The sequence below is a fragment of the Triticum urartu genome, chromosome 5, assembly GCF_003073215.2.
Source record: "Triticum urartu cultivar G1812 chromosome 5, Tu2.1, whole genome shotgun sequence".
NCBI lineage: Eukaryota > Viridiplantae > Streptophyta > Magnoliopsida > Poales > Poaceae > Triticum > Triticum urartu.
In genome coordinates, this window is record NC_053026.1 from 292683986 (window position 1) to 292707296 (window position 23311).

The 23311-nt window shown below is 46.4% G+C and overlaps 1 protein-coding gene across 2 annotated transcripts; it reads left to right on the forward strand.

Moving 5' to 3' along the window:
- Positions 1–2462: 2462 nt before the first annotated feature.
- On the forward strand, positions 2463–6500 carry LOC125508646 (ABSCISIC ACID-INSENSITIVE 5-like protein 2). Of its 2 annotated transcripts, none has more exons than XM_048673405.1 (4): positions 2463–2618; positions 4019–4942; positions 5470–5541; positions 6106–6500. In XM_048673405.1, the coding sequence occupies exons 2-4, from the start codon at positions 4154–4156 to the stop codon at positions 6184–6186; spliced, it is 942 nt and encodes a 313-aa protein (XP_048529362.1). In that variant the 5' UTR covers positions 2463–2618; positions 4019–4153; the 3' UTR covers positions 6187–6500. The 2 variants fall into 2 exon arrangements, with proteins under 2 accessions (XP_048529362.1, XP_048529364.1); XM_048673407.1 differs by having other exon boundaries at positions 2464–2618; positions 4149–4942.
- Positions 6501–23311: the final 16811 nt, after the last annotated feature.

Below are 23311 nucleotides of genomic sequence, written 5' to 3' on the forward strand. Positions count from 1 at the left end.
GAGGGAGATCTTCATCTTTTCCAGGGTATCGGTGAAGATAATGTTGAGGCCGCTGCCTCCGTTCATCAGGACGCATGAGAGGCATTAGCCCCCACGACAGGGTCTAGTACCAGGGTGTGCTTTCCTGGCTGCACGATGTCTTCGGGGTGGTCCCTGTGTGGAAGGTAATTGTCTCTTGGGACCATGCCAGTTGTTCGCTGGCTACCTCCTCCGTTGTGTAGATCGCGCGTCTGGCGAGCTTCTGATTCCGCCGTGTGTCAGCCGTTGTGAATATCATGTTTACAGAGGTCTCGCAAGAGGCTTCATAGCGTCGTGGAGGTCATACGATGCATGTTCATGCAGGGTGACCAGGGCGGTCGTAGACCTCTTGGTCCTTCACATGCCTGTTATACATGCTTTTGATGTGGCGTGAAGGCAAGATGTCAAGAATTGCCCTGATCTGTCAGCGATTAGCTCGAAAGAGCAAAAAGTGAGGGTGAGGCGATGGCGTGGCGAGAGATCGTTGGCCTCTAGTGATTCTCTGAGCCGGGTTCGTTCTCCGTTCAACGTCACCTGTGCCTGGCGCGCCAACTGACGAAGCGAATTCATGTCAGATCCCTCGGTAGGGTTCATGACGAGACTGGAAGTACCGCAATAGAATTTGCACACACAATTTACCCAGGTTCGGGCCTCTGAGGAGTAATACCCTACGTCATGCTTTGTCTTGGTATTCATGGTGAGGGGATACCTCGTGCAGAGGATTACAATGGTGTTTGGGATGTCTACCAAGAGTTGAGTTCCACATTGGATCCCTAATGAGGACCCTAGACCTCCCTTTATATAGACATTAGAGGTCTAGGGTGTACACGGAGAAGAGATCAGATCGATATGGCCGCCGCCTTCTGCCTTGGGGTACACGTTCACCGCCCTCTCCTTCCTAGGGTTCCATGATTCTCTCTGGGCCTGGTGGGCCCTGGTCAAGGTCGAGGCCGGTCTCCTTTACGTTAGGCACTCCGGGTCCCCTACCCCGTCACTGGTCCTATGGGGTCTTAGCACGAGGAATTCCTGATTGTCTACTACAACAAGTTTTTCCCGACTCCAGCGAGGGAGGGGCGATGACGGTGGCACGCCTTTGGCTCGCTTCAGTGCTTGTAGTCGTCGCTAGGTGGTCTATTGATCTGGATGTAATAAGTATTATTATTGGCGTTCATTGTATTGCCATGATTGAATATGAATAGATTGGAAATTTTCTCGCAAACGAAAAAAATACAATAAATGTTCTAGCCCTTATTGTCACTGGGTTAGAGCAATGCAAGATTAAACCCACTACAAAGCACTACTCCCACTGAATAAAAATCAATCGAACTTGGCCAAAGAACATAGATAGATCGGAGAGCATTACAAAACTATTTAATTATGTGGCATAAAGTCCAAATAGATTCAATTGAATTAAGTGAACAATCTGATCATAAAGTGAGAATTCATCATTTTCCAACAAACACACCATTGATTATATCCAGTTGATCTTGATCAAGAACGATAACATGACATTGAAGATCCAAAAGAGAAAGAGAGAACCATCTAACTACTACTATGGACCCGTGGGTCCTAAAGGAACTACTTACACATGGTCATGGAGGCAACAAGGTTGATCAAGATGGCTTCGGGAATGGCTTCCTCCTCCCGTAGAGCTCCGTAACAGGGCTCTAAATGCTATCTCTTTGGAATAGAGGCTTGCGGCGGCGATAAAAATTCTTTTAGGGGCACAACGGATGGTTTCAGTATTTATAGGGAATTATGACAGTGGAATCAGGTCAAGGCGGTGTTTGTGAGCCCCACACGGACGAGGGGGCGCGGCCACCCCTGGGCTCCTCGCGGCTCGTCTCGATCTCTCCTAAAACTTACAACACTCCTTGTTGCCCAAAAAAATCATGTTGAACCGACAACGTATTTTGACCTCCGCGGATATTGATGTCATGCAAAACCAAAAATAAACAAATAACAAGAAGGAACGGGCTTACAACAACGCCACCTCCCCTCGCAGAGTAGACATGGGAGGGAGGAACCGGCTTCGCAACTCCCTCCCCTGGCCCAGTCTCACGGTGGCTTCTAGCATTGTATGCCAACGATCCTGAGAGTGGAAATGCAGTGGTGGGAATGCGACTCGCCGGACGAGGTCACCAGATGAAAAAGGAGATGAGAAGATGGAAGATTCATGCCCCATCAAGCGATGGGGGGACCGGTGGCTACACGGAGGAGAAAGAAAAAGAAGATGCAGTGGACCATGCCTAATTTTTTTTCTGAGTCGACTTAGAAACATAAGCCTGCACGTCAAACGGACCGACATTCTTTTGGGCTCTGGGTTTCTGGATAATTACCGGATTGGTTAGATCCAGCCCAAACAAAGCACACCTTGGGCCCAAGTAACACACGTCCACGTCTTAGGGCCCGCCATCACTCTCTACCTGTCGTCGTCTTCGTCTTCACGCGAGAAATATATTCTCCGGTGCTTTCCCTTTCTCTCTCTCTTTTCTCATCTCTGTGCGCGCGGAGCAAGATTCCACTCTCGATACCTCGGAGTTATCGCGCACCGAGCAGCAGATTATCCTCTCCCTGCAGGCATCGCGCTGCTTCTCCAAGTTAGTATCTGATCCTAATCAGCTCTGTTGTCTTTCCCCGCACCCGGGCCAAATTTGTTCCGCTGATCCATCATGGCGTGCTTTGTTGGATTGGAATTGGATCAGTTAGCACATTTTACTCGGAATCCAGTGACGTGCTATTAGCGTAGGTTTCATTTCGTCCTGGGAATGAAGCGGAATTCGCCGATTTCTTGCTTGTTTGGGGGTTTCGGGCGTTTTATGCGGTCCGCTTTTGAGCAATTGCGGGCTGCGATGAGATAGACTGGTGCTCCACTAATTTAATTTAGAATTGCCATGATCTGTATATCCGTTTCTTTAGGTTCTACTAGTATATATGATTGTGTCTTTCTGGTTCAGACTTTAGAGTTTTGGGTCTCTGGTAGATGTATATTTGGCTAATAATTTTATTCCTTTTGCTGCCGTATTACTTTCTACTCCCTCCGTTTCAAAATAGATGACTCAACTTTGTACAAAGTTAGTACAAAGTTGAGTCATCTATTTTGGAACGGAGGAAGTTCGTGTCAGCAGGCGTGCTTTCTTTTCTACTGCTTGAAACTCTATAATTTTAGAGGATGTGTTAATTTTTTGCCTACAGCCATAATCTATGGGCCTTTCATTTTCTTTAACTTTACCCCCTGGTGATAATCTGCCAAATGTTAGTCCAGTACTCAGTTTATGACTTGGGCGCAGAGGTTTTTGTCTCCAATCTATGGAAGTAGTTTCATTGATGCTTCAAAATGATGTTCGACATTTGAAAAAGAACTCATGTGTACATTCCATGAAGTATGAACAACAGTTTTTCTCCGAAAAACATGTTCATTTGTGTGTTGTACAAAAAAAAAGAGTGAGAGAGTAAAATAGCATACAATTTTTAGGTGCGGCACACAAATTGGCTTTCTGACCATTTGCATGTCCATACTTTAATCCCATGATCTATGTACAAAGTTATTCGCGCAGCACAGTATATGAAGAATGGTCCCACCTGAGATTTTGTGGCACTGCCTCACTGGTGCCATATGAATTTTCCCTAGGAAGTGTATTTGCAGTATTTCATAATGATTATGCTATTCTTTTCTCGTATAGGATCATATATGTTATTTGTACCTTTCCTGTTGTTTGGTTCATTTTTTCCTTCTTCAAGTCAGTGGGTTAGGATAAGGTTGCACCTGCCTTTTGGGTTTGGTTTCAGTTTTGAGTTTAGTGTCTAGTCAGCAGTCACAACCATCAGTGTACAATTTTTTGGACGGGTTGCCCTTTATCTTTTATTTGTTGGAATTCGAAGTTGGACAAAATACATATGATAGTGCATGTTGAACTACATTCTTCACTAACTGATAATTTTTCTGAGCTTGCTCTATCATATGTATATTGGATCTTAATTAAATCTTTCCATATTGCAGTAAGATTGCCTGCTTGAATTAATCAAAATCTGAATATTTTTTGCACAAGGATTACCAAAATCAGAAAGCTTACTGTTTCATGCTATCAACGACTGATCATCAATAGTGTCATTGGTCAAACATAAAACAGGCAAAATGAGCTCTGAAGGCGGTGGCACCGCCATCACAGGCAAGAAGCGGAACAGGGCCCAAATTCAGACACTAGTCAGGGAAGGCTCTCTCTATAACCTCACCCTCAGTGAGGTTGAAAGCCGCCTTGGTGCGCCACTTCTTAGTATGAACCTTGATGACTTTGTGAGGAGTGTGCTTCCAGATGAGAAGAACCTTCCATTACCAAATGGCGCTGGGAATTCAGGCAGTCAAAGCACGTCAGCTTTTGGTTTGGAACGTCAGGGCAGCAGCATTACTGTGCCCCTGCCATTGAGCAAGAAGACAGTGGATGAAATTTGGAGAGACATCCAGCAGGAAGAGGAGAGTAGTGATGATGAGAAAAGGAGTTCAGGTTGTGATGCACAGATGTCGTTTGGGGAGATAACACTTGAGGAGTTCTTGCAAAGGGCTGGCATTGTTACTGGGCAGTATCAGAAGGATGCTGAGGAGTTAATTGATCTTGTAGGAACTGGAGAAAGTGCTCATTTGATGACCAGAGTGCAGGATTTCCCACAGGGAACAAGTGCAATTGATGCGTATATTGTACGTCAGTCGATTGCGCAACCGTTGAGTGTTGCAATCCCTTCGACAATGGATTCCATCTACCCAGATCGTCAAATGAGTATTTCGTCATCTCTAGAACTTTCTGATCTTCAAAGTCCTAGTCGTAAGAGAATGTCTTCCCAGGATGTGGTATACAAGGTTGCTGATCGGAGGCAGAAGAGGATGATCAAGAACCGAGAATCGGCTGCACGTTCAAGAGCTAGGAAACAGGTTTATTTTTCTGACTCTTTACGATTCAAGTCATGACTATAGAACTTGTTTAGCACTTTAGAATGATACAAAAGCTTCTATGAGATTTAGAAACATACTAATAGAGGAAAAAGTGAATTAGCTCTCATGTAGGATCCAGTTAGCAAGGAGCCTAGCAAGCAATCTCTAATTAGCACAACTCCCAAAAGCTAAATTTTTTGTAAGAAAGACCTTTATTTGGTTACTCTGCACAAGAACAGAACTAACATCCCCTCTTTAGATTAGAACACACTATAATAGGTTAGTTTGCCTATTTTGCACCTACATAACCCCCCTATTTTACTCATTGAAGGACCACTTCTGTTCTGGATTTATCTTACTACACCATAATATGTTAGCTTGTCTATTTTGCACCTACATAACCCCTAATTTACTCATTGTATGATTACTTCTGTTCTGGGTTTATCTTAATTCACGGCAGCACTGGGTATATTTCTTTGTATCAAAACTAATTTTTAACTTTGGGAACTTTTTTGTATGAAATTTAGGCCTACACAAACGAGCTCGAATGCAAATTGTCTTGTCTGGAAGAGGAGAACAAGAGGCTGAAGAGAGAGAAGGTAGATCATGCTCATTTTCTGTACATAACCTGTTTAATTTCCTTTAGATTTGTTTGGTGGAGGTTTGTTTAATTTACTACTGTTATTTTTTCCAATGTTTTCCTGCTTCATCTGTATAGTTTGCACTTTTAGTGCAAGCACGCACCGGCGTGCCCTGTTTCACCAAATAATTTACACCTTTGTCTCCTTTTTCTGTTGGTGATTAAAACAAAATCAAAGCATCGCTTTGGATGTACTTCTCAAATACTCGGTGCACCTGTGGTATCATGAAGCCATGGCTGCAAGAATAAGCATAGAAGCATGATGTGCTGAAAGAAATATTCGTTGAGTATATAAATTTTCTGCCGAAAGAATTATATTTCCGTGTTCTTCTGCTTTCAAGATCTGCCTCTTGGTTTCTCACATGAATACGAATAACACACAAGTACATTATACTTGGTGCAGTTTGACCAAGAACCAGCAATTGCTGCTATGTGCTATTGAAAGTGTGAGCCTGTATTTATCTAGTGATTGCCATTCACCTCTTTATTGACGACAACGATGTTTCACCGCATTCGCTTGCAGGAGTTGGACATGTTATTGAAGTCCGCGCCCCCTCCAGAACCGAAAAAGCATCTTCGGAGAACGAGATCGACCTCATTCTGATTGTGTGTAGAGTACAGGCTTCTGGTAGATTTTGATCGCTCTTTTGCTTTCTCCTCGCATGTATCTATGGAGTGTGTGCAGTTTGCTTTGCTTGTAATTTGTAAAGGCCTAGGACACCCAACAATCTTGTGAAATGTCCTCCCGGCCCTTAGGTTTCAGGTTTTGTAAATCTGGTTGTTGCAAATATTCTTGCGGCACGGATCCCAGTGTATGGATCGTACTGCGAAGTTTCTTGCTAATACTTGCTGTAAGTTTTCGCTGCTGTAACCTCTGTAGCCGCATGGTAAATTCAATGAACCCTGTATCTGCTTTCAGAGTCTTTTAGTGGGAAGAGAATGTTCACCTAAGAAAGTCCCTCTTGCGGTCATTCCCATGTTCCATGTTCCATTGCCATCTACCATTGTGGTCCAAGGGAAAAGGGCCAAGACCCAAGAACGTCTCAATGATTGAAGAGGAGGTGGAAGAAGAAGCATCTGGGCAGTTAACTTGGCCAATTATTAGCTGGTCAAGCTTAGTCTGTGGACTTGGGACTTGAGAGACAGATTGTCCATGGCCAGCCTCCTCCATGTGAGAGTCCAAGCTAGTACTGTATGAGCATTATTTGCTCTCTTTTCTCTATAGCACGTATCGAAATGTGCATCTTTGGTATTAGAAATAACACAATGAAATAGTGTGCCGGCCAAAAAAAGGTAAAAACAGTACTACTCTGATTCGGATCATGTCAATTTTCCCTCCATTTTCCTGAGCTCATGCCATGGGAATATGAGATCTATCTAATCGGTCCCCTAGTTTGGAGTGCGAGGACTTGTCTTGAATCCTGCCGGAAATTGAGCTGTTTATGTGAAGTTCATATGGAGTTTCCTGGATTCGTAAGTGTTGGGCATCGAACAGACTTTTTTTTTCAAAAACTGGAGGCGTTAGGGCTTGATAATCCATTAATCGAAAATAAATAAATAAATGAGAATTGGCCTATGAATTATGCAGATACTTGTATATTCTTCGTGTGCTATGGAGAACAAATGTGAATGTGTGATCTGATCACATGACATGGCACTACTTAAACTAGATTAGATTGAACCACTTCTCTCAATATTAGTCAAAGATGAATATCACATGGTCGGCATTCAATCAGGAGGTCCAGACTCTGGCTGTATTACTGAACCCACATGATCAGTCCGCAAGATGACCCACACAACGTACGTACGGAACACACATGTGCTTACTTCAGTAGTTGTAGTGTATGTGCTCAGTACTCGAGAAACAAAATTGTTATTTATTTTAATTATTATTGGTTTTCTAAACAACATTGCTTTTATATTTTCAGAAGAACTAAAACCCTTGAGGTTCAGCCCATTAATTAAGAAGAAGAGAATTGCCAGATTAACTAGTGGAAAAACACGCGAAAACAGGTGCATCACACCCACAAGACGTCGTGGTTAGTTATTTTTGTTATTCTTCTCAGTGAGAATATAACGAGTTTCCCTCTATAAGCTAGTGGTAGTCCGAAATTGCTAGTGGAGCTCAGGCTCCATTTTTTTTAGAAAAGGATGACCCCCGGTCTCTGCATCTGGAAGATGCATATGGCCACTTTATTGATTATTCTCGAGGACTTTACAAAGTATTACAAATAATATACCTGAATCCACCATCTTAGCAACATATGCCGCTACTCCTATCCATATGATGAAGGGATGCTAGCTGGGCCACTACCCAAACCACTCACCTAAGCCTAACATCAAAAGCTGGAAACCCCAGCCGAGCCACATACCGGGTCTGGGGAACAATCCGGTCAGACGCACTCGTGTGTCGTTGCCGCCATCTTCCACAGGTCCGTCTTCAGATTATATTGAGGCTTCTACCTTGTCTGGCCACTCTGCCATCGACGTCACCATGACGCCAGACAGCTACCTCCTCCTGCGCGAGTCCATCTCCGCGCATCGGACGCCGAGCCTCCACAGCGCCATGCCGCCGATCTCCGTCGCCATCAATGTGTGAGATGAAGTACCGCTCCACCATCCCCCTAGCCATCACTTGCTCCAAAACGATGCCCCCAAGAGGGAAAGCGATAAAACGCCATCATCGTCCGATCCGGAAGACCCAGATCTAGAGTTTCCCCTGGAGCATCCCGAGCCAGATGATGCAGACTGCAACGACGATGCCTCGACAAGGGAACGACATCTAAGACGCTGTCATCGTCCGCCATGACCGTAGTCGGCGCGATTTTCATCGGCAGTTGCTCCACCAGACTGAAGGAAATATGCCCTGGAGGCAATAATAAAGTTATTATTTATTTCCTTATATCATGATAAATGTTTATTATTCATGCTAGAATTGTATTAACCGGAAACATAATACATGTGTGGATACATAGACAAATAGTATGTCACTAGTATGCCTCTACTTGACTAGCTCATTGATCAGAGATGGTTAAGTTTCCTAACCATAGACAAAGAGTTGTCATTTGATTAATGAGATCACATCATTAGGAGAATGATGTGATTGACTTGACCCATTCCGTTAGCTTAGCACACGATCGTTTAGTATGTTGCTATTGCTTTCTTCATAACTTATACATGTTCCTATGACTATGAGATTATGCAACTCCCGTTTACCGGAGGAACACTTTGTGTGCCACCAAACGTCACAACGTAACTGGGTGATTATAAAGGTGCTCTACAGGTGTCTCCGAAGGTACTTGTTGGTTTGGCGTATTTCAAGATTAGGATTTGTCACTCCGATTGTCAGAGAGGTATCTCTGGGCCCACTCGATAATGCACATCACTATAAGCCTTGCAAGCATTGCAACTAATGAGTTAGTTGCGGGATGATGTATTACGGAACGAGTAAAGAGACTTGCCAGTAACGAGATTGAACTAGGTATTGAGATACCGGCGATCGAATCTCGGGCAAGTAACATACAGATGACAAAGGGAACAACGTATGTTGTTATGCGGTTTGACCGATAAAGATCTTCGTAGAATATGTAGGAGCCAATATGAGCATCCAGGTTTCGCTATTGGTTATTGACCGGAGACGTGTGTCGGTCATGTCTACATAGTTCTCGAACCCGTAGGGTCCGCACGCTTAACGTTACGATGACAGTTTCATTATGAGTTTATATGTTTTGATGTATCGAAGATTGTTCGGAGTCCCGGATGTGATCACGGACATGACGAGGAGTCTCGAAATGGTCGAGACATAAAGATTGATATATTGGAAGCCTATGTTTGGACATCGGAAGTGTTCCGGATGAAATCGGCATTTTACCGGAGTACCGGGAGGTTACCGGAACCCTCCGGTAACCTATTGGGCCTTAATGGGCCTAGTGGAGGAAGAGGAGAGGAGGCCAAGGGGCAGCCGCGCGCCCCTCCCCCCCCCCAAGTCCGAATTGGACAAGGAGGGGGTGGCGCCCCCCCTTTCCTTTCCCCTCTCTCTTTCCTTCCCCCCCCCCAAGTCCTAGTCCAACATGGAAAAGAGGGGAGTCCTACTCCCGGTAGGAGTAGGACTCCTCCTGGCGCGCCCCTTGCCTGGCCTCACCTCCTCCCCCTTACTCCTTTATATACGGGGGCAGGAGGGCACCCCATAGACACACAAGTTGATCAAGTTGATCGTCTCTTAGCCGTGTGCGGTGCCCCCCTCCATCATAGTCCACCTTGATAATACTGTAGCGGTGCTTAGGCGAAGCCCTGCGTCGGTAGAACATCAACATCGTCACCATGCCGTCGTGCTGACGAAACTCTCCCTCAACACTCAGCTGGATCAGAGTTAGAGGGACGTCATCGGGCTGAATGTGTGCTGAACTCGGAGGTGCCGTGTGTTCGGTACTTGATCGGTCGGATAGTGAAGACGTACGACTACATCAACCGCGTTGTGCTAACGCTTCCGCTTTCGGTCTACGAGGGTACGTGGACACACTCTCCCCTCTCATTGCTGTGCATCACCATGATCTTGCATGTGCGCAGGAAATTTTTGAAATTACTACGTTACCCAATGGTGGCATCCGAGCCAGGTTTTATGCGTTGATGTAATATGCACGAGTAGAACACAAGTGAGTTGTGGGCGATATAAGTCATACTGCTTACCAGCATGTCACACTTTGGTTCGGCGGTATTGTTGGATGAAGCGGCTCGGACCGACATTACGCGTACACTTACGCGAGACTGGTTTTACCGCCGTGCTATGCACACAGGTGACTAGCGGGTGTCAGTTTCTCCAACTTTAGTTGAACCGAGTGTGGCTACGCCCGGTCCCTGCGAAGGTTAAAACAACACCAACTTGACAAACTATCGTTGTGGTTTTGATGCGTAGGTAAGAACAGTTCTTGCTAAGCCCGTAGCAGCCACGTAAAACTTGCAACAACAAAGTAGAGGACTTCTAACTTGTTTTTGCAGGGCATGTTGTGATGTGATATGGTCAAGACGTGATGAGATATAAGTTGTTGTATAAGATGATCATGTTTTGTTGAAGTTATCGGCAACTGGCAGAAGCCTTATGGTTGTCTCTTTATTGCATAAGATGCAAGCGCCAAATAATTGCTTTACTTTATCGCTATGCGATAGCAATAGCTGCAAGAGCAATAGTTGGCGAGACGACCATGTGACGACACATTGATATAGATCAAGATGATGGAGATCATGGTGTCATGCTGGTGACGATGGAGATCATGACAGTACTTTGGAGATGGAGATCAAAGGCGCAAGATGATCATGGCCATATCATGTCACATATTATGATTGCATATGATGTTTATCTTTTATGCATCTTATTTTGCTTAGTTCGACGGTAGCTTTATAAGATGATCCCTTACTAAAATTTCAAGGTATAAGTGTTCTCCATGAGTATGCACCATTGCCAAAGTTCGTCGTGCCCAGACACCATGTGATGATCGGGTGTGATAAGCTCTACATCCATCTACAACGGGTGCAAGCCAGTCTTGCACACGCAAAATACTCAGGTTAAACTTGACGAGCCTAGCATATGCAGATATGGCCTCGGAACACTGGAGACTAAAAGGTCGAGCGTGAATCATATAGTAGATAGATCAACATAATGATGTTCACCATTGAAAACTACTCCATTTCACGTGATGATCGGTTATGGTTTAGTTGATTTGGATCACGTGATCACTTAGAGGATTAGAGGGATGTCTATCTAAGTGGGAGTTCTTAAGTAATATGATTAATTGAACTTAAATATATCATGAACTTAGTCCTGATAGTATTTTACAAATAATGTTATAGACCAATAGCTCGCGTTGTTGCTTCCCTATGTTTTATATATGTTCCTAGAGAAAACTAAGTTGAAAGATGTTAGTAGCAATGATGCGGATTGGATCCGTGATCTGAGGTTTATCCTCATTGCTGCACAGAAGAATTATGTCCTTGATGCACCGCTAGGTGACAAACCTATTGCAGGAGCAGATGCAGATGTTATGAACGTTTGGCTAGCTCAATATGATGACTACTTGATAGTTTAGTGCACCATGCTTAAACGGCTTAGAATCGGGACTTCAAAGACGTTTTGAACGTCATGGACCATATGAGATGTTCCAGGAGTTGAAGTTAATATTTCAAGTAAATACCCGAGTTGAGAGATATGAAGTCTCCAACAAGTTATATAGCTAAAAGATGGAGGAGAATAGCTCAAGCAGTGAGCATGTGCTCAGATTGTCTGGGTACTACAATCACTTGAATCAAGTGGGAGTTAATCTTCCAGATAAAATAGTGATTGACAGAATTCTCTAGTCACCATCACCAAGTTAGTAGAACTTCGTGATGAACTATAATATGCAAGGGATAACGGTAAACAAAAGCATCAAGAAAAGCATCAAGCGTTGATGGTAAACAAAATCACTAGTTTCAAGTAAAGGGACAAAGGGAAGAAAGGGGAACTTCAAGAAGAACGGCAAGCAAGTTGTTGCTCAAGTGAAAAACCCAAGTCTGAACCTAAGCCTGAAACTGAGTTCTTCTACTGCAAAGGGACTAGTCACTGGAAGCGGAACTACCCCAAGTAATTGGCGGATAAGAAGGATGGCAAAGTGAACATAGGTATATTTGATATACATGTTATTGATGTGTACTTTACTAGTGTTTATAGCAACCCCTCAGTATTTGATACTAGTTCAGTTGCTAAGAATAGTAACTCGAAACGGAAGTTGCAGAATGAACAGAGACTAGTTAAGGGTGAAGTGACGATGTGTATTGGAATTGGTTCCAAGATTGATATGATCATCATCGCACACTCCCTATACTTTCGGGATTAGTGTTGAACCTAAATAAGTGTTATTTAGAGTTTGCGTTGAGCATGGATATGATTGGATCATGTTTATTGCAATACGGTTATTCATGTAAGTTAGAGAATAATTGTTGTTCTGTTTACATGAATAAAACTTTCTATGGTCATACACCCAATGAAAATGGATTGTTGGATCTCGATCGTGGTGATACACATTTTTATAATATTGAAGCCAAAAGATGCAAAGTTAATAATGATAGTGCAACTTATTTGTGACACTGTCGTTTAGGTCATATTGGTGTAAAGCGCATGAAGAAAATCCATGCTGATGGGCTTTTGGAATCACTTGATTATGAATCAGTTGATGCTTGCGAACCATGCCTCATGGGCAAGATGACTAAGACTCCGTTCTCCGGAATAATGGAGCGGGCAACAGATTTGTTGAAAATCATACATACTGATGTATGTGGTTCGATGAATATTGAGGCTCGCGGCATGTATCATTATTTTCTGATCTTCATAGATGATTTGAGAAGATATGAGTATATCTACTTGATGAAACACAAGTCTGAAACATTTGAAAAGTCCAAAGACTTTCAGAGTGAAGTGGAGAATCATCGTAATAAAAATAAAAGTTTCTACGATATGATCGCAGAAGTAAAATATTTGAGTTACGAGTTTGGCCTTCAGTTAAAACAATGTGAAATAGTTTCACTACTCACGCCACCTAGAACACCACAGTGTAATGGTGTGTCCGAACGTCATAACCGTACTTTATTAGATATGGCGCGATCTATGATGTCTCTTACCGATTTACCACTATTGTTTTGGGGTTATGCATTAGAGACAGCTACATTCACATTAAATAGGGCACCATCTAAATCCGTTGAGACGACACCATATGAACTATGGTTTGGCAAGAAACCTAAGCTGTCGTTTCTTAAAGTTTGAGGTTGCAATGCTTATGTGAAAAAGTTTTAACCTGATAAGCTCAAACTCAAATCGGAGAAGTGCATCTTCATAGGATACCCAAAATAAAATGTTGGGTACACCTTCTATCACAGATCCGAAGGCAAGATATTCATTGCTGAGAATGGATCCTTTCTAGAGAAGGAGTTTCTCTCGAAAGAAGTAAGTGGGAGGAAAGTAGAACTTGATGAGGTAACTTTACCTGCTCCCTTATTGGAAAGTAGTTCATCACAGAAACTTGTTCCTGTGACTACTACACCAATTAGTGAGGAAGCTAATGATGATAATCATGTAACTTCATATCAAGTTACTACCGAATGTAACACCCCAGTGTCATGCGACAGTAATCACCTGTTAATGGTGCCATGTCATCAGGTTACTATTGCTAATCTTCACTTGATCCAAATCACTGTTCATTTGAAACTCAGATTTAAAGTAAAAATTCAAATTTGACAAACATGGAATCTAAAATGTGCAAAGTGCGGCAAATAATCTCAGGATATTTGTCATGTTGGAACCAACCTCTTTTGGATTCCAAAAGTGCCCCTGGGAATTAATTTGTGGTCCAACATCATTTAAAATTGGCCTTTTAAATTTTTTAAAAATGGTTAGGCAACTTCTTTTGATCTCATACTTTTTGTGTCTCCTAGAAATAAGGTGCTTGATTTATGTGACAAGTCTCATCTCTAGCAAAGCTCATTTGGTTTTACAATTAAAAAGAAAGCACAGGCGGAAAAATTAAAAAGGGTAAAAGAGCTACAATAAAAAGAGGAAAGGCCAACCCCCTAGTGGGCCTCGTGGCCTAGCTGGCCATCCAGCCGGTCGGCCTGGCCGGCCCAGCCATCTCTCCCCGCATAACCCTCACCACCCGCAAACCCTAGCCCCGATCCACCCCACTCCTCCCATGTTTCCGTCCCCACGTCTCTCGCTCCTTCTCCCCCTCACCCTGATCCAGAGCGGGGGCAGCGACACCGACAACCGCGTCGCCTCACGCCCCGTCGACGGCGCCCACCCCGGCGTCGCCCCGTCACCTCGTCACCGTCCTCCTCGCCCTCCTCCCGAAGCCCCCCCCCCTTGTTGCCATGCCTCGTCCCGATCTGGCGCCGCGCCGCCTCGTCCGTGACTGCGCCGTCACCGGACTGCCTCGTCCCCGTCGTCGTCTTCCGCCTCGTCGGACCACCCCGACCCTCCCCGAGCCCACTGTCGTCTCCCTACAATCCCCCCCCCCCCCCCCCCCCCCCCCTGAGCCTCGTCCGCCCCTTCTTCTCTGCTCCCATCACCGTGCACCGCTGGACGCCGCCCCTGTTGACGCGCCCACCGCGCCTGTAGCCACCCGGCTGCGCACACCCGCGCCTCGACGCGCCCGGGCCATGCCCCGCCTCCGCCATCCGCGCCCAACCTACCGCGACCGCGCCGTAGCCGCCCCGCGCCCGTCTCCGTTCGGCCGATGCTGCTGCTGCCCTTCCCGCTGCCGCTTCTTCCTGCCACCGCTGCGCCTGGCCCCGACCGGCCTCGCCGGCGTCGCTGTCGCCGCGCCACCGCCGCCTAGCCTCGCCCCCGCACCCACGCACCTCCCGCAGGGCTCTTCTCCCGCGCTGCATCTCGCCGAGATGGCCATCGCATGCTTCTGCCGCGAGACCTCGTGGTCTCCTGCCTGCGTGCCCAAGCCTTCGCATGCCCGCGCGCCTCGCTACACCCCCGCCGCCGCGCCTGCTCCGGCCGGTCGTGGCCGCCGGCCGCGCCGCGCCGGCGCCCCCGCTAGCCTCGTCGAGGCCACGGCCTCGCCCGGGCGTGGCGCCCGCGCCCAACGCCCGGTAGCCCGCCTCGCTGGCCCCTGTGGCACTGCTAGGGGGCCCCACGCCCCTGTTTATTCTAAAAAAATGTTAAAATTAATTAATCAGTAATATAATTAACTAACTTAATAAGCCTGCTTAATAACCTAATTAACTAGATTTGATAATCTAACATTGTTTAACTAAATTGTGTCTATGACAGGGGGAGCACACCCCCTGTTGACCAGTCAACGTTGACTGGTCAACTGGGACCCCCTGGCCCACCTGTCAGCCACTGGGTACACTTTTGTGTACACAGTGCTAGGTGCACATAGCATTTTAGCCTTTATTTTTGAATTAGTAATAATTCCAAAATATTGTTTAAAACTTTGAAAATTCATATAAAATAAACCGTAACTCGGATGAAAAAGTTTTATACATGAAAGTTGCTCAGAAAAATCCAATGAATCCGAATGCGCGGTCCGTTCAGCTGTCACATGCCCCTAGCATGCTGAACATGGAACTTTTCCCTCTCTTTCATCTGTCCGGAATCCGCCTAACGCCGGGAATTCATCCTCGGATGTTTATCCCCTCCGTCTGCAACATGTAGTACTACGTTAGGGCAACCCTAGCTCTGCCCGTCGTCATGTTATGCCTTGTGATGCATTGTTTGCGATGTATTTACTGTTTCTTCCCCCTCTTCTCTCCGGTAGACCCCGAGACCGATGATGCCGCTGTGATCGACTACGTCACCGACGACCCCTCCTTGCCAGAGCAACCAGGCAAGCAAACCCCCCTTGAGCATTCCGATATCGCCCATTTCTTTCCCTCTCATGCTTGCATTAGAACTGCTACTGCTTTCTGTATGATCCTACTCTGATGCATAGCCTGTTTTTGTTACCTGCTTTAATACCTTACCTGCTTATCCTAAACTGCTTAGTATAGGTTGGTTAGTGATCCATCAGTGACCCCCACCTTGTCCCAGTTGCCTCGCTTTATGTTCGATGACTCGATCAACGTGATCGACGTCTAGGCCCCGACACCGCACATCACTTTCCCCTTTTGTTGCTCGACTCTGCAGAGTTACCATCGAGTGCCGAGGGTGGAACCTTATACATCACTCCTGATGAGATCTCTGTAGAGTAGCTATTCGGTCGTGGTCATCGAGGGTGATTTCCTCCTTAACCACTTTCGATATGACTCTGTCGTGCAACCCCTTAAGTGTGAACCTCGAGGGTGGTTCCTCTTACGTTCACCTTGATGTTTACATAGAGTGGGAATCCGACAAGGGTGATTCCTTAGGTTTTCCCCCTTGGTGTTAGACACATGGTTACTATGGTTACTATGACTTTGCACTGGACCCTGTTACTAAAGACGGGTTGGCCCTGAGGGGTACCCGCGCGAGCTTAATTGTGAGTGATGTGGAGTTGGGTTGACCTGAAAGGTGCCCGCGAGATACTTACGAGGCGTGGCCGGGCATTCTTAGCCCTTGCCGCAAGTACTCGAGATGGGGCGACGGGGTCACATTGATCGTGAGTCTCTGCTCGTTACCGCGCGTTCCTAATTCACTACGATTTGGATATTTGATCCGAGGGGCCTCTGCCTGATAGCACTAACCATCACGTGGGCATAGTATGGGCGTTCTGCGTCGTATACATCAGCCAAAGCTTAATAGATGTCAGCGACTGAGCGGCGCGTGCCGGGTTGGACTGGAAAGCACCTACCTTGTTGAAGGAGGTAGCTAGGTCTGCTCACCGGCCGCGTACACAACGTGTAGGAGTTCCCAAGGAGATGGCCCATGACCCCTGGGGGCATAGGTTTAGTCGGGCGTGCTGGCCTCTCTATTAAGCCTAGGTCGGGTTGCGGCGTATTGTTTGGCCGAGGCCGGGCATGACCCAGGAAAGTGTGTCCGACCGGAGTTAATCGAGCATGGTGGGTAAGTTGGTGCACCCCTGCAGGGAAGAAAATATCTATCGATAGCCTGTCCTACGGTAATGGACACTTGGAGTTGTATCCCGATCGATACAACTAGAACTGGATACTTGAGATGAGAAATGGTTATGAGACATGATTATGATGAATGGATAGTATGGCTCTGGGGTTGCTTTCTCGCAGGGAGTCGAGAAAGGATCTCTGGCCGAGGTTGATAACACTTCTACTACTTTACTTTATGCTACTCTACTCCCTCCTGTTGCTGCAAGATGGTGGTTTCCAGAAGATGCTAGTCTTCGATAGGCTAGGCTTTCCCCTTCCCTTCTGGCATTTTGCAGTTTAGTCCACAGATACAGCCCATTTCCTTTGATACAGATGCATACTTAGTTTAGATCTGATGTAAGTCTTGCAAGTGCTTTGGATGAGTACTCACGGTTGCTTTGCTACTTCTTTTTCCCCCATACCCGATTGTTGCGACCAGATGACAGATCCCAGGAGCCAGACGACGCCACTGATGACTACTACTACCCGGAGGATACCTACTACTACGTGATGACTGCTGACGATTAGGAGTAGTTAGGAGGCTCCCAGGCAGGAGGCCTTGCCTTTTCGATCCTTGCTGCTTTTGTGCTAGCCTTCTTAAGGCAAACTTGTCTAACTTATGTCTATACTCAGATATTGTTGCTTCCGCTGACTCTTGTGTATTCGAGCTTATGTATTCGAGCCCTCGAGGCCCCTGGCTTGTAATAAAAAGCTTGTATTATTTTAATTTGTGTCTAGAGTTGTGTTGTGATATCTTCCCGTGAGTCCTTGATCTTGATCGTACACATTTGCGTGTATGATTAGTGTACGATCGAATCAAGGGCGTCACACCGAACCTCGTAGGTAAACCAGAGTGAGATCCGCACCAGAGTGGTACGGTAATCCTGTTCTGGAGGTCATGTTACTTGACCATGACGAGCCTACGAACTATGAGGAAGCGATGATGAGCCCAGATTCCGTGAAATGGCTTGAGGCCATGAAATCTGAGATGAGATCCATGTATGAGAACAAAGTATGGACTTTGATTGACTTGCCCATTGATCGGCGAGCCATTGAGATTAAATGGATCTTCAAGAGGAAGACGGACGCTGATAGTAGTGTTACTATCTACAAAGCTAGAATTGTTGCAAAAGGTTTTCGACAAGTTCAAGGTGTTGACTACGATGAGGGTTTCTCACTCGTATCTATGCTTAAAGCCTGTCTGAATCATGTTAGCAATTGCCACATTTTATGAAATCTGGCAAATGGATAAAAAAAACTACATTCCTTAATTGATTTATTAAAGAAGAGTTGTATATGATGCAACCAGAAGGTTTTGTCAATCCTAAAGGTACTAACAAAATATGCAAGGTCCAGCGATCCATCTATGGACTGGTGCAAGCATCTCGGAGTTGGAATATACGCTTTGATAAGTTGATCAAAGCATATAGTTTTATACAGACTTGCGGTGAAGCTTGTATTTACAAGAAAGTGAGTGGGAGCACTGCAGCATTTCTGATAAGTATATGTGAATGCCATGTTGTTGATCGGAGATAATGTAGAATTATTTTGCAAAGCATAAAGGAGTGTTTGAAAGGAGTTTTTCAAAGAAAGACCTCGGTGAAGCTGCTTACATATTGAGCATCAAGATCTATAGAGATAGATCAAGACGCTTGATAAGTTTTTCAATGAGTACATACCTTGACAAGATTTTGAAGTAGTTCAAAATGGAACAGTCAAAGAAAGAGTTCTTGCCTGTGTTACAAGGTGTGAAACTGAGTAAGACTCAAAGCCCGACCACGGCAGAAGATAGAGAGAGAATGAAAGTCATTCACTATGCCTCAGCCATAGGTTCTATAAAGTATGCCATGCTGTGTACCAGACCTATTGTATACCCTGCCCTGAGTTTGGCAAGGGAGTACAATAGTGATCTAGGAGTAGATCACTGGACATTGGTCAAAATTATCCTTAGTGGAATAAGGATATGTTTCTCGATTATGGAGGTGATAAAAGGTTCATCATAAAGGGTTACGTCGATGCAAGTTTTGACACTGACCCAGATGACTCAAAATCTCAATCTAGATACATATTGAAAGTGGGAGAAATTAGATAGAGTACCTCCGTGCAAAGCATTGTTGACATAGAAATTTGCAAAATACTTACGGATCTAAATATGGCAGACCCGTTGACTAAACTTCTCTCACAAGCAAAACATGATCACACCTTAGTACTCTTTGGGTGTTAATCACATAGCGATGTGAAATAGATTATTGACTCTAGTAAACCCTTTGGGTGTTGGTCACATGTCGATGTGAACTATGGGTGTTTATCACATGGTGATGTGAACTATTGGTATTAAATCACATGGCGATGTGAACTAGATTATTGACTCTAGTGCAAGTGGGAGACTGAAGGAAATATGCCCTAGAGGCAATAATAAAGTTATTATTTATTTCCTTATATCATGATAAATGTTTATTATTCATGCTAGAATTGTATTAACCGGAAACATAATACATGTGTGAATACATAGACAAATAGTATGTCACTAGTATGCCTCTACTTGACTAGCTCATTGATCAAAGATGGTTAAGTTTCCTAACCATATACAAAGAGTTGTCATTTGATTAATTAGATCACATCATTAGGAGAATGATGTGATTGACTTGACCCATTCCGTTAGCTTAGCACACGATCGTTTAGTATGTTGCTATTGCTTTCTTCATGACTTATACATGTTCCTATGACTATGAGATTATGCAACTCCCGTTTGCCGGAGGAACACTTTGTGTGCCACCAAACGTCACAACGTAACTGGGTGATTATAAAGGTGCTCTACAGGTGTCTCCGAAGGTACTTGTTGGGTTGGCGTATTTCGAGATTAGGATTTGTCACTCCGATTGTCGGAGAGGTATCTCTGGGCCCACTCGGTAATGCACATCACTGTAAGCCATGCAAGCATTGCAACTAATGAGTTAGTTGCGGGATGATGTATTATGAAACGAGTAAAGAGACTTGCCGGTAACGAGACTGAACTAGGTATTGAGATACCGATGATCGAATCTCGGGCAAGTAACATACCAATGACAAAGGGAACAACATATGTTGTTATGCGGTTTGACCGATAAAGATCTTCGTAGAATATGTAGGAGCCAATATGAGAATCCAGGTTCCGCTATTGGTTATTGACCGGAGACGTGTCTCGATCATGTCTACATAGTTCTCGAACCCGTAGGGTCCGCACGCTTAACGTTACGATGACAGTTTCATTATGAGTTTATATGTTTTGATGTACCGAAGGTTGTTCGGAGTCCCGGATGTGATCACGGACATGACGAGGAGTCTCGAAATGGTCGAGACATAAATATTGATATATTGGAAGCCTATGTTTGGACATCGGAAGTGTTCCGGATGAAATCGGCATTTTACCGAAGTACCGGGAGGTTACCGGAACCTCCCGGTAACCTAATGGGCTTTAATGGGTCTAGTGGAGGAAGAGGAGAGGAGGCCAAGGGGCAGCCGCGCGCCCCTCCCCTCCCCCCCAAGTCCGAATTGGACAAGGAGGGGGGCGGCGCCCCCCTTTCCTTTCCCCTCTCTCTCTCCTTCCCCCCAAGTCCTAGTCCAACATGGAAAAGAGGGGAGTCCTACTCCCGGTAGGAGTAGGACTCCGCCTGGCGCGCCCCTTGCCTGGCCGCACCTCCTCCCCCTTGCTCCTTTATATACGGGGGCAGGAGGGCACCCCATAGACACACAAGTTGATCAAGTTGATCGTCTCTTAGCCGTGTGCGGTGCGCCCCTCCATCATAGTCCACCTCGATAATACTGTAGCGGTGCTTAGGTGAAGCCCTGCGTCGGTAGAACATCAACATCATCACCACGCCATCGTGCTGACAAAACTCTCCCTCAACACTCAGCTGGATCGGAGTTAGAGGGACGTCATCGGGCTGAATGTGTGCTGAACTCGGAGGTGACGTGCGTTCGGTACTTGATCGGTCGGACAGTGAAGACGTACGACTACATCAACCGCGTTGTGCTAACGCTTCCGCTTTCGGTCTACGAGGGTACGTGGACACACTCTCCCCTCTCGTTGTTGTGCATCACCATGATCTTGCATGTGCGTAGGAAATTTTTAAAATTACTACGTTACCCAACACAGACGTGCGCCACCGACGTCGCTGGTCCCTTCAACCGGAGTAAACTCCAAAACAATGCCCTAAGGAGGGACTACGACGCAAAAGCGCCGTCATCGCTCGATCCCAAGGAGATCTAGGGTTTCCCCCGGATATGCCCGCGCTGTCAAGGATCAAATAAGTGTAGAATCCCGGCGGATCTTCCCAGCTGCCGACGAATCGCACCCGCCACCGTGCCGACGGTCGACTAGCGATCAAGGCCCACGCTTGGGCATAGATCCGGCGCGCCGCCACGAACTAATCCGGTCACGCCGCCGCCGTCCCTGGCGATCGTGACGCACCAGATCGCGAGGCCTCATGCCGCGGGGGAGCGAAGTCGCCGAGGCGCCGCCACCGCCCGCCGTGGCGTCCGGCCCGCCGCCACGCTCCGGCCCAGGGGCGTCGGCCCGCGCCAGCCCCACCCGAGCGAGAGGGCCCGAGTCCCCGCCGTCGCCGGCAACGACCAGGCTTCGCCTGGCCGCGTCCTTGGGCGGCGGCGAGGGAGGAGAAAGAGGAGTGGGGGAGGGCCGGTCGACGGGATCTGGGGGCCTCCCGGCCGCCCACGCGGGGGGCGACTCGGGAGGGGAGAGGAGGAGGGCTCCATGGAGCCCGAAATTTGAAAAATGTTCAGAAATCAACTTTTTAAGTCATAAAAAATCTGAAAAAAATTATGCATGTATATAGCGATGTATACTGCATGTTTGTAAAGTTTCACGATGAAATACGTTTAGATGTAATGAAATTAAAAAAAATGGTTTTCGGTTTTTGCAAGGAATTGAGCTCGAGAGCCAAAATCCCGACTCAGGCCCTGTTTGGTTCGGCTGTGGATTTCTAAAAGCAGCTATGAAAAATCTGTTGTGGAAAAACAGCTGTGGAAAATCTGATGTGAAAAAGATGTAGGTCATTTGGCAAACCGGCTGATACGGCCTTTTCAGATTTTGGCCCGCAGTGGAATCAGATTTTGAAAAGCACGTATTATGCTGCTTCCGTTTTTGGTTTAGATTTTGGCAGCGGATTTCTGATATCGAATTCTGCTAGGTTTGCTTTTTGGTTCAGATTCTACTGCGCGGCAGCGAAATCCGTCGATAAAAGCTGAACCAAACAGGGCCTCAGTATAGTAGTTTTCTTCGGTCAAACGCAGCACAGCAACCACATACTGGACTTGGGTTGAAAGAGAAGCTACCTACACTGTCTTGAAATAGGCTTTCGCCCCATTTTATATATAAAGCAACCACGGAACAAAGTACACGACCGAATGATTCAAAGTGATAGATAACCCTTATATAACACCGATCCCACGATAATCAGATCGCACGACTATGCTACCGAGATAGAGAGCGGGAAGAACTGGGTACAACGCTACACTACGCCTCAGCCCTCAAGCCAGGCCAGTGTTGTGACCGTAGGCGTGCCCATGCCAGCAATCCCATCCAATCCCAATGAGCCGGGGGGCATGACCCAATGACTGTTGATGGCCATCGTGGAGCAATCAGCTCGAACGACGCCAAGTCTGCGATCTGAAGCACCGATCCGACTATCGGCACAACGCTGTCCTACCCACCACTGCTACGAACCTTCACTGACGCCATAGTGTGACGACGCCTCCCAGACCAACCGCAAGCACCCACCTTGGCTTGACCGAAGGAGACCCAGAGTCCTCCCAGACCAACCGCAAGCACCCACCTTGGCTTGACCGAAGGAGACCCAGAGTCGAGCACCCCCACTCCAAGGCGACGTCGCGCCGGGACTTGCTCGGGGAGCAACCAATCCCGGGCAGGAGGACCACATCAAAATTCTACCCCAACGACAAACCCACGCCGCCGGCCCACTGCCAGCAACCGCGCCCCAAAAAGACAGATGCCTACGCATCAGATGAGGGCCGCTCATGGCAGCCGACAACTCCGGCCACCGAGTAGCCGCTCCGGCGGCCCACACCCCATCGGCTCCTCAATAAAGTCTCGTTCCCTTCGCCTAACCCAAGGCCATCACCAACCACCTCCCAAGAGCAACTCCAACGGGCTGACCCAA